The sequence below is a fragment of the Trematomus bernacchii genome, unplaced genomic scaffold (genome assembly GCF_902827165.1).
Source record: "Trematomus bernacchii unplaced genomic scaffold, fTreBer1.1, whole genome shotgun sequence".
NCBI lineage: Eukaryota > Metazoa > Chordata > Actinopteri > Perciformes > Nototheniidae > Trematomus > Trematomus bernacchii.
This window is the reverse complement of record NW_022988043.1, coordinates 23,451,522-23,463,627: the sequence shown is the minus strand read 5'-3', so window position 1 is coordinate 23,463,627 and position 12,106 is coordinate 23,451,522. Positions and strand designations below refer to the sequence as shown.

Below are 12,106 nucleotides of genomic sequence, written 5' to 3'. Positions count from 1 at the left end.
GGACAAAAAACACACACCAGCATAAATGTAAAGATACACATTTTATTTTAAAATAGTACAACAGTTATAACATTTTGAATTTGGTTTTGAAAATGACTGTTAGTCTTGATGAATACGATGCAGTTTGACTGTGTGAAACCCTCTATATTTGGTCAAATAAACTCACTTGTCATTTAAAAAACACCATATTCATTTTAAGAATGGTATAAAACATAGTCCAGAAAGCACAGTTTTGTACAACAGTTTGCTTTATTACTATTTTTATTGCACACTGAGGAACCTCCTCTTCTTGGATGTGTGTGTGTATGCATGGTGACGCCATTCCACATCCGCCGTACTCTCGTTCTCCAGGGTGCCCAGTTTGATCATATACACTGCAAAAAGAACAGGTGTTAAAGGTAATTTCTACTGATCATAGTTCCATTGTTGAGGTCTACTAGAATAGATTTACATTGTTCAATGTTCCAAAATCACATTGGTTTCTCATACAGCATCTCTGTATAGTATGTGTATTCACTCTGTCCTAAACGGCTTGTTGGAGCTCCTGCCCCCCCCTCCCTGTGAGCCCACTGTGCTCTGATTGGTCAGCTCGCCCACTCTGTTCTGATGAGTCCACCACTGTTACAGCGGAACATCAGAGATTATGTGTTACAATGGCGTTAGCAACCAGAAAATGACACCAGTAATCATGAGGCGCTTTCACACCAAGTACTTTGCCGTACTTAGTTCCCAGTACTTAGCTCATCAGAACTCTTTAGTTCTGATGAGCTAAAGAGCAGATCACGTTCACACCGGAATAAGTCCCTGGGGGAGGATTAGGCAAATGAAGCCGCTGACGTCACTTCTTCTTCTTCTGCTTTGGGTTTACTGGCAGGCCGCAAACAACTTCACGGTGTATACTGCCACCCGAAGTCCCCGGCCGGAAGTCCCCGGAGTTGGGGACTGGCTTGCAATCTGCCCAGCCAATCAGAAATGGGAACCTTTTTCTCCCATGAAAGTACCTGACTAAAAAGGGGGTGAAAAGGTTCTCATGAACTAAGTTCTAGTTCCGGATTTTTTTGGTGTGAACGCAAAATTTCAAGAGCTATCGGAACTATACTGGGAAAAGTACTCCGGTGTGAAAGCGCCTGTGGACGTGGGAAGGGTGGGTGCTGAGGGAGCTGCAGTACCCCCAGCCTGGCTGTGAGTTTGTGTGTGCTGTTAAACTAAACAGCTGAGTTCAGGCTGAGAAATCCGCGGAGCTGCAGCTGAGAAAAGATAAGGGTGTGTGTGTGTGTGTGAGGAAGTCCGCAGATTGGTCCAAAAGCCGTTACGTCACAGTGACCCTTACGTCACAGTGACCCTTACGTCACAGTGACCAGGATGAAAAAAATGGAAAAAGAGAAATGTCCAACGAGGCGTTCTGGGGCAGCACAGACAGGTCTTTTCTGTGTTAGAGTTTTACTCGCTACAGGGTGTACTTTGAGGGTTTGTGACTCTGCAGACCGTTTACATGCAGAAAAAGCTACATAACACACAAGGGGACGGGTAATAACCGGAAAAGCATGACATGGGACCTTTAAGATATGCCATAACTTGCTAAAATGCTTATAGGTTTGAAACTTTCGACAATATGTTAAACCAAAAGGCAAACTATGAACTTAAGGCTGATAACGCGTTTTAAAATGTTTAATAAAGTTAATATTTCACAATGTTTACCGAGTTGGGTGGTGTTTTGTATTCAACATGATTGAATGTTGTTATATACAGCAGTAGATTAGTAGGTCTTTCAAGTCATGCATGTATATTGCATGTAGTATTATGGATTCAAATATTTTCCTACAATCATACTAATTGGGATTCATATTGATAAATGCAAGTGGACAGGAGGGTGATGGGGAGTGCAATCAACCATTCCCTTTCACTTCCCTTTAGTTTGGTGTTAATTTAAGCCGTGTAATGAAGTTATATTTTTCACTGTTGACCAAGTTTAAATCAAAAGGCCCCCATGAACACACAATATCTAGATTTAAGTATACAGATGCGCTCTTTGTAGTTTTTCTATGGATATTGTAGTTTCACCACAGCAGATGCACATCAATAACCTTCGCTGGTGGATCATAAATACGTTGCTCAGTGTAAATGCAAACTCTACTCCTAATTCCTGATGTATTCTCCTCATCCTTTTTCCTTAACCACATTTGATTTCTCATCGAGGTCAAGGAGAAGTGGCTAGGAAAATATATAGGACCTGATTTCTTTGACTATTGGACTGCACGTGTGCTCCTGCTCCCATTCTGGGCTCAGCTAGGCTACAAGCTCCTAAATCAATGCGTGGACTGGATGACAAGTCTCTTTTATCCATCTACACATACTTACATTTCATTTCAAACCTGGGTCCGACTTCAGTCAGCACCACGTTCTTGTGGTCTGTTTTCTTGTAGGTGTGATGTCTATAATACAAAAAATAGAAAAAGGTAGAACTCTTAGCACTGTTTACCTTGATTAAGGCTAACTTTTGTATTATTATTGGTCTTATATATGTATATTGAACAAGGACCATTCATACAAATACATACATCTGGAAAAAATGGAAGAGATCTAATATATACCAGATTAAAGCTAAAAGCTAATCTCTGCAGTCCCTGGGCAGGTACAAACATAAAAACATTGTGCCTATCACCATTACAAATAAAACAGATCAAATAGAGATGTATACAATAAAAGATACTCGTACACATGTCAACATAAATCTAACTTTATAATTCATTAAAACTTACATCTCAAATTACAGTAACATTTAAGTTTATTCTACTGTACAGTATTTCATTTGACATTCTGTTTTGATCTTATCTTGCAGGAGGAGCTTTGTACTGAAAATGTTCAATGGCAAAACTTCTCTTAGCTATTGTGCATTTGATAATAAAGCCCTTGAAATTTGAATCATAGAGTTAGCTGTGCTGTCTCAGTGTGTTGGCTCCTCATGTTATCATTCTGGAGTAGCGATAAAAACACTGGCTATTTTAAAACCAGCTTCTCTAAACCAATCAGAATCGTCTTGGGCGGGCACTAAGGCCGGGATGCAGGGACTATTTCACACTGACTGACCTGAAAGAGATGAAGTCCTCTTGGTTGGAGAACGTGATGACCCGCCTACTGTCCTCCTTTGGTACCGGGAAGAGATACTTGAGGATATTTGATACCTGCGTGAACACACATAATTAGTGACTCCCAAAAGACAAGTGGGGAAGGACAGGATGGGGAGCAACAGATTACATGTTACGTGATTACTTTCATTGCCATATCTAAGCTGTAGCTACTGTGCATATGACAATAAAGCCTTTGAATTTGAATCTATTGAAGTCATCTAAAAATAACGGGAAGTAATCAGGTAATCTTTTGTTGTGAAATTCAGATTAGTTTACTGATTATTAATTCTCTTTTACAGGTTACTAGTATTTGTAACGGAATACATTTTGAAGGAGAATATCTCTGGCATGTGTACGATGGTCCAGCTCTCACCCTGGTGCCGAGGCGGGACGAGAAGTTGTTGAAGATGAGGTGGGGGTAGGCCTCAGACATGGTGCCGATGTCGGGAACATCGTGCCTCATCACCACGTTGTACAGGGTGAAGTATGCCGTGGGTCCAAAAGGCAAGTGGCACACCACCAGGGCGTCTGGAAGTAAGTCACAACATAATGAAAACCGGCTTTACCTGGATTTTTTAAAGATGTCAACTTTATTTATCCCAAGCTGGGAAAATATTTTGTCACAGCAGCATTTTGACAGTCAATCTACAATAATTACAACATTACTTCAAAAATATAATAAAATAAAGATAAACATTAGGAAACAATATTTACATATTCTCAGAGTATCTAAACATTTTTAAATATACAGAATACATTAAAATATTCTCTATTCTTCTACTAAACATATATATACTATATACAGAAAGAAATTGTGTAGAGAAGCTCAATAGTCTATTACAGAGTCTAAAAATACAGTTACAGCCTACAATGAACACAGGGTCATGTGATCTGAGGCACAGGTCATAGACAACTGTGATGGTGAGAGACCACGTTAGTAAAAGTTCTCCATAGGAAAGCAAAATGTTGTTCCTAAGATTTACTTTCTTTCCATATATGGAGCTGTTTCATTATACTTCAGTTAGTTGAAAGGATTTGCAGCTGGTCCTTTGTCTTGTTCCTACTGACTTTTTCAGCGAGTTATTTTCGTTTTCCAATTTAAAACACACTTCATATCCAAAAGCTGCTTAGAGTTAGTGTGTAATATAAAATAAAGTCATGCATGAATGAGGCTAAAACCCGGGAACAAGTTAGCATTTTAACACTTCTGGTTTCAAAATTAACGTTTTTTCGTCAGATGACTCTTGATTAAAAATAAGGTATTTGGTTGGCTTAAGAGATGTTCACCTTTTGTTCTACGAAATATGTCAGTAAATAATTCACTGATAAATGTCTGAAGCTTCTATGTGTCATAATAACGGCGGTTGCTAACAAGTGGCTAATTGTGGCTTTATTTGGGCTGCTTCCTGTAGGAGGAGACTCCTGTTCAAAGCCAGAGGGACCTAACATGATGTCCCTAACATGAGACCGAGGTAACGTGCGTACCTGGGTTTCCTCTGGTTTCGTGTATGATGACGAGGTCAGTGACGTTGTTGGCTTTGCAGGCGCCGACCAGTGCGTTCATCTCGTGGTTTCCTCTGTTCATGCGCTGGGCTCCAGGAAACATCAGCTTTATCTCCTGGAACAATTGACATTAAGCACAAATTGATCTCTGTTCTTTTCTTACTCCGCTCTAGGAAAGAGCTCATAAACATCAGAGAAACCACTACAGCGGATTACATTCCCAATTTCCTCTGATCTTCAGTGGAATTATTGGACATTTTTATCAAGGTGCACACTCAAAAATATCTTGTTCTTTTTAATATTGTAAATCCTGCACAACATGTTATCTATTTTTGAATCTGCACAGCTCTCCACTTTGAATACAGTATTTGTCATATTTTACTGTACTCAGTTTCTCAAATAATTATATTTTGTGTAAATATTGTCTTTATTATACATGTTTTAGAATAATCTTAAAATAGTTTTTTAAAATAGCTTTTATAATAGTATTATGTTTTGCTACGTATTCTTCTTTCTGTGTCTTTGAATGCACCATTAACACCAAGGCAAATTCCTCGTATGTGTAAACCTACTCTTCTGATACCTTTACTTGAGTTAATACATGTTTTGAGCTGCTGTATTCAGTACCCCTCATGTGAATGACAGCATGTAGTACTTCACCACCACAGGCTGTATATATGTTTGTACATATACTAATGGAGTGGAATGGTAATGTTTGATGAGACCCATAAAATAAAGGCTGACAATCACAATCTCCAAGCCCATCTGCGTTCTAGCGATCTCAGAGCAATTCATCCCAGAGAGAGTGGCCTTACCTTGGAGAACATTTTGAGTCTGGAGCTGGGGTCTCTGGAGGTGGTCACCAGGATTTTAGGATCTTCCACTCCGGCCCATTTATACTCATCATCCATGTGTGAGCTGACACCTGCACAGACAAGAGCCAATCAAAAGCAATGAATACACTGAAGGCTACACTGATCCATGAAATAGGACGCTGCTCATAAGAAGAGGGAATAATAACACAAACCTTCTGCTCCTTCATCGTCGTACTCCAGTAGTTTCTGCAGCTCCAGGGCATCTTTGCGTACTTCAGTTGGAAGGAGACGATTTTCTGCAAAGGACAAGGACAGCTCGTGTTAAACCAGGATGGGTGCTTGATCGGGGACAATGGAACCGATGATCCTGCCCGATTCCCACCATCAAGTGCTCCCTTGAGCTTCTGCTTCTTCTCCTCGATGGTTCGGAGCCGGTCCTCCTGGGCCTTCCTGTACAGGTACTCTCGACGCTGTCTCACTTCTCGACGAAGCTGGAACAATATGACACCAAATACTCAAATACACGAACGTAATTTTGACTATATAATTAGAATCAGAATTCCTTTATTTAATATAGAGGAAAAAAAGAACACATTAGTTATAATAGAAGAAAAATAAAGAAAAATAAGTACACATCCATGGCTAAAAATGAGTGATAACGTGTAATTTGACATTTTCAGTATACGTTGAATTGTCAGAAATAGGGCTGCACATTAGATAAAACATTGATATTCAAATCACAGAAGGTGCAATATTTGTTAAAAGGAATTAAAAATGGAAAAAATCATATTCTCATCTAGAGACTTAACAAAATATATTTGTTTGTTGAAGATCCTAAAAACACACGATGATGATTTTAAATACATTTCAAAGATAATAAAAACGATGCAAAAATGATCAATCGCTCAATTATCGTGAATCATATTGCTATGAGAATATCATTCAAAAATAATCTCAATTATGTATTTAATCCAAATGGTGCAGTCCTAGTCAGAAATCTGGAATCAATATATAATGATTTGTATCATGACACCATGACTAAATGTTGAAACTCACCATGAAATAAGGTAAACCATGTCCTTAATGATAAGTCACCAATTTCAATGTTAACAAAGTGCTGCCTGGTGAAATGGAGTAGTGTTAATGCCGAACACAAGTATAGAGTCGGATTATTCATGTTTCAGAAGATATTTGGGTTTAAAATAAAGGCTAATGTAATTATTAGGATTTCTAAATGCAGTTCTTGGTGTCAGTCCCAAAAAGAGCAATTTCCATACAGATAGAAAAACAGATAGCTTATTAAATTAGCTAAGGAAGCTATGCAACTATACATATAATATAACTAAATATCGTCATAAACATAAAAGGATATAAACTGTGGACCAGACTGTGATGTTTACATTGAATAAAGATACTGTATCACCCGCAAATGTATCATAAACTACGTTGCATCTATCGTTAGCTCGAATGCTAATGCGAGTTTCGAAACAAAGATAGTAAAATACGTAATAAAATACGTAATAAGATGTTAGAGTTAGGCTTTTTAAACTTACCATGATGATTCTTTAGCATGTAGCACTTCTCACATGGAGAAAGCAGGGCATGCGTACAAGGGCTTTCTTCATTGGCTGACAGAGGAGCCAATGAGAGCGCTCGATACTGATTTCAAAGCTTTTCAAAATAAAAGCCCGAGTTTCAAGAAAACCCCAAACCCGCTTTAGTAAGAGTGAGTAATGATGTGGAAAAAACATTGAAAATGAAAGAGATAATGGCAATAGTGTACTTTGACATTGAAAAGGCGTATGACTGTATGTGGAGGGATGGGTTACTGATCAAATTGAGTAGAATGGGTATTGGAGGGAGAATGTACAATTGGGTAAGGGCCTTTTTAACAGACAGGACATTAGAGTAAAGGTTGGAGCAGATATTTCCAACTATTTTGAAATAGAAAATGGTATCCCCCAAGGGAGTGCAGTCAGTCCAATATTATTTAACATCATGATCAATGATATATTTACATGTTTAGACACATGCATTCAATCGGCTCTATACGCAGATGATGGGGCTATTTGGATGAGGGGAAGAAATGCCCCATACGTAATGGAGAATATAGCTAGAGCGATTAAAAAAGTGGAGAGGTGGTCATATAACTGGGGATTCAAAATGTCAGAAAGCAAGTCATGCTACATGGTATTCACAAACAAACGCAAGATTGATGGCCAACAGCTAACACTATATGATCGTCCAATGACAAAGGTGAATGAGTTCAAATACCTAGGACTGTGGTTTGATAGCAAATATACATGGAAAATGCATATTAAACAAGTGGAAACAAAATGCAAAAAAGTATTAAATTTATTGCGAGCTGTAGCTGGATGCAACTGGGGCGCAGACAAACAAGCATTAATAGACATTTACAGATCAATTATGAGGTCCACAATAGACTATGGTTGTATAGTGTATGGAGCAGCAGCAAAAACATCGCTTTTAAAAATTGATAGAATACAATATAAAGCATTGCGGTTGTGTATTGGAGCGATAAAGTCATCCCCTATCAATGCAGTTCTGATAGAAGCAGGAGAGACACCTCTGGAGATCAGAAGAGAGAAACTTGCTCTGTCATACTGGGTCAGATTACAAGGAAGTGGAGAAGAAAATATTTCAAACAGAATATTACAGGATTGCTGGGAATATGCAAAATTCCAGGGACGTGGGTTTGGCTGGACGAGTAAGGAGAGAACGAGGGCATATGGAGTGGACAATATCACGTTTGCTAAAGCAACCCCATTTAGCAGTGTTCCCCCATGGCTTTTCCCAGAAGCTAAAATAGATATGAGTATTGTAGAAAGGAAAAAAGAGTGGCAAGTAAATGAAGTGGGAATTAAAACAAGTATGTATCTGAATGAAAAGTATTACAATTGCCTACAAATTTACACAGATGGTTCTAAGAACAAGGAAGAGTGTGTTGGAATTGGTATATACATCCCAGAATTTAAAATATCTATTGCAAAAAGAGCGTCTGATCAATTATCAGTGTACACAGCAGAAATGCTGGCAGTAATAATAGGATTACAGTGGGTTGAAGAGGTCAGACCAGATAGGGTGGTGATGTGCACAGATTCATTGTCCATATTACAAAGCATACAATCAACAACAACTGCCAGAGAAGACATTCTCATAGAACTGAATCATAGCCTGTTAAGACTGCACAGAGGCGGCATAGATCTGCAGTTCTGCTGGGTGCCTGCACATGAGGGGGTGAAAGGGAACGAGTGTGCTGATAAATTAGCAAAAAGTGCACTACAAAAGGAAATAACATTACCAGTTCAACTTGGAAAAGGAGAAGGAAAAGCAGTAATTAAGAAGAAAGGGATGGAGATCTGGCAGAAAAGGTGGGAGAAAGACCAGAAAGGCAAAGAATATCACAAAGTACAAAAGACAATTACAATTCATATTTATAAAGAAAGAAACAGAAGGGAGGAAATCACGATTGCTAGACTCAGAATAAATCACACAGCATTGAATGGTACGCTGTATGTCATGGGGAAAAGTGACAGTGACAAGTGTGGGAACTGTGGAGTAAAAGAAGATGTAGAACATATCTTGATACATTGTGACATATATAAAGCGGAAAGAGAAAAACTAAAGGCTAAAGTTTTAGAGGCAGAGAGGGAATGGAGTGTGGTTGGTATTTTGGGAACAAAAGGAGAGGGAGTAAGAGCTACCAGAAAGGCACTGTTTACATTCTTGAGTGAAACTGGGGTAGGAAAAAGAATTTAACATTAGGTCAAGAAAGAACATAGATTTTTATTTTTGTTTTATTTATTTCATGTTTTGTTTTTTGTTGATTTATTTATTTATTTTGATTAGATCATAGGTTAAAGAGTTGGTATGATATGATGATTCATACTCATGTACAGTAGGTGGCGGTATGCACCTTTTAAGTTGTTTGCAATCCGCCAAAAAACGAAGAGAAGAAGAAGAAGAAGAAACCCCAAACCCCAGTTGCATTCGAATAGTCCATTTAGCTTAGGAACCTTCCTAACGGAGTGAAATGACCCGGAAGTCCCTCAGTGGCAGCCATGATAAGTGCCGTTCGAATTCTCTAAATTAAAAGGAAAGGAGGTTTCAAACTTCCTTTATAACCTCCTTTAGCCTAGGAACCACTGGACCTCCCTAACCGAAAGGAGAGGAGAAAATGCTGCCCCACAATGCCTTGCAGCCGCAGCATTTGCCGTCACACAACAGTCGGCCGTTCACGGAAACAACCGATTATGAACGAGAAATGATATCATGAAAGTTACGGTGCTTATTAAGCATTTTAAAACGTATGTGGTAAGTTGCCAAAGTGCTTTGTTTTGAACGTTCATCAGTATTATAATCAAAAAGAGAAATATGAACGTTAGTTTTTACTGAAATGATCAAATAAAGTCAACATTTCACAGTCTTTACTGAGCTGTGTGGGGTTTGTTCAACTTTTAAAAGATGTTTGAATGGTGATATACACAGTGATAGATGTTAAGGACTAACCGTTATAATAAATACATTTGTATTGATTTTAAGATCTTTTCATACAATCATATGTATTGGGATCATTTGTATTAATGTGGACCGGAGGGAGAGGGTGACGAGCATAAGTTTCACTTTCCTTTTTTATTTCAATTCCAACTTTGGTCATGAAGAATATGTTTCTCTGTTGTCCCCGTTCATAAAGCATAAAACAACAGCATCAGAGCACGGTGCAGAGTCTCTAGATGAGTTTACAGTAGTCCCTCGTTCTTATTAAACATCCATGTTGTAGTCCGCTGTATAGAAAACTGTAGTTTCCATAGTTTCCCCACAGCAGCAGGCGCACATTTATGACCTCTGCTGGCGCATCATAAACACGTCGGATAGTGAAAGTGCAGTCGGATTCTCTAAAGTGCCGCAGTCTCTTCTCCTAAATCCTTTTGAATTCTCCTATCCACTATCCCTTAACCCCATGACGTTTCACTCAGAGGTCAAGGAATAGACGATAGGGTTAGAACTTAGGAGCTGATTTTTTGGAGTATTCGAACGCAACCCCCGTCTGTTGCGGACGGATTTTAAAGGTCCCATGCATAGGTCCCATGTCATGCTTTTCCGGTTATTACCCGTCCCCAGGGGCGTCGCCTGGACCTGAAAACATTCGGGGCTTAGCCCACAGTGGCGGCGGCACTACAGTGGCATTTTTTACTGCAACACTCCCCACACGCACACACACAGTACACCCGCGACTGTTACAATGAAGGCTCGATAATCAGCTCACGGCATATAGGCAGGGGTAAAGTGGTATTTTTTATGAGTGGGGGGCTCAACTCCTCGTGGGGGGTCCGGGGGGATGCTCCCCCGGGAAGATTTTTTTTTAAATATTGAAGTTAAATGCATCAATCTGGTGCACTTTGAGAGCAAAATGAAGAGATCTATGGATACCTCTCTCAACACCCATATGAAGCAGAACTGTAAACAGATGTACTTTTTCTTTATGGATATTTTACTAATCACTCCCCTTTTAAACTCTATTCTTGTTTTACTGCCATATAGTATTTCATAACTGTTTTTCCTTTATTCTCTTTTTTTTAATAACTATAATGATCATATGAAGGTGTGCCGCGGAAATAATCTTTTGAATAATTTGTGACCAAACCGTTTGAGACCCACTGAGATAACTTAGACTAAAGTTAACTATCTAAACACTCAGAGAGTCCTTTAGCTCACCTGAGTCTCTCAGTCTGAGAGGAGAGGACTCTCCTCCAGCTTGTTGTGGAACAAACAGCTCCTTATGTCCGTTAGTGCAGCTAGCTAACCAGATGCTAACAACACGGTCCATGCTGACACCGGTCTCCCCCTCTCTCTCTCTCTCACATGCGCTATTGCCACACACACACACAGAGCCGAGCTTGAATGACACACATTTATTTCCATGCAACTCTCTGATTGGTCTGGTGTCATGCCTCTGTTGCATTCACTAAACACGGGAAATTACAGTGCTGCCGTCCTCTCTTGTGTCATGATGAGGTTCACATAAAGCACGGTTAATGTATTATATTATTGAGGGAGAATTGTCCGGGGCTACAGAAAAAACATTCGGGGCTAAAGCCCCGGATGCCCAGGCCAGGCGACGCCACTGCCCGTCCCCTTGTGTGTTATGTAGCTTTGTCTGCATGTAAACGGTCTACAGTCAAAAACTCTCAAGTACACCCTAGCGAGTAAAACTCTAACACAGAAAAGACCTGTCTATGCTGCCCCAGAACGCCTCGGAGATTTTCTTTTTCTTCCTGGGTACAGTGACGTGACCATGCCCAGGTCCAAATGGACCAATCCGTGGAGCTCCTCACACACACACACACACACACACTCAGGTCCGGTTTTTGGCATAGGCAGTCGGAAAAAAAACGAGTCACTTCAAATTTGAATTAAGATGAAGGGTATATTTAATAGCTTCTTTACCTGATATGGTCATGTTAATCATTAAAGGTCCCATGTCATGGCCATTTACTGATCATAATTCCATTGTTGAGGTCTACTAGAATAGATTTACATTGTTCAATGTTCCAAACTCACATTGGTTTCTCATACAGCATCTCTGTATAGTATGTAGGCTATTCACTAGAGAAGCATGAAGCTGCGAGAAGGGAGTCC

General features: G+C 39.5%; 1 protein-coding gene across 1 annotated transcript; it reads right to left on the bottom strand.

Annotated features, from left to right (window-relative positions):
• Positions 1 to 22: 22 nt before the first annotated feature.
• Positions 23 to 7,088, bottom strand: imp4 (IMP U3 small nucleolar ribonucleoprotein 4). Its single transcript, XM_034118237.1, has 9 exons — positions 7,000 to 7,088; positions 5,829 to 5,937; positions 5,659 to 5,742; positions 5,447 to 5,556; positions 4,614 to 4,746; positions 3,502 to 3,656; positions 3,088 to 3,182; positions 2,359 to 2,432; positions 23 to 374 (listed from the first exon to the last, which is right to left on the bottom strand). Exons 1-9 carry the CDS (start codon positions 7,000 to 7,002, stop codon positions 262 to 264), a joined length of 876 nt encoding a protein of 291 aa, XP_033974128.1. The 5' UTR covers positions 7,003 to 7,088; the 3' UTR covers positions 23 to 261.
• Positions 7,089 to 12,106: the final 5,018 nt, after the last annotated feature.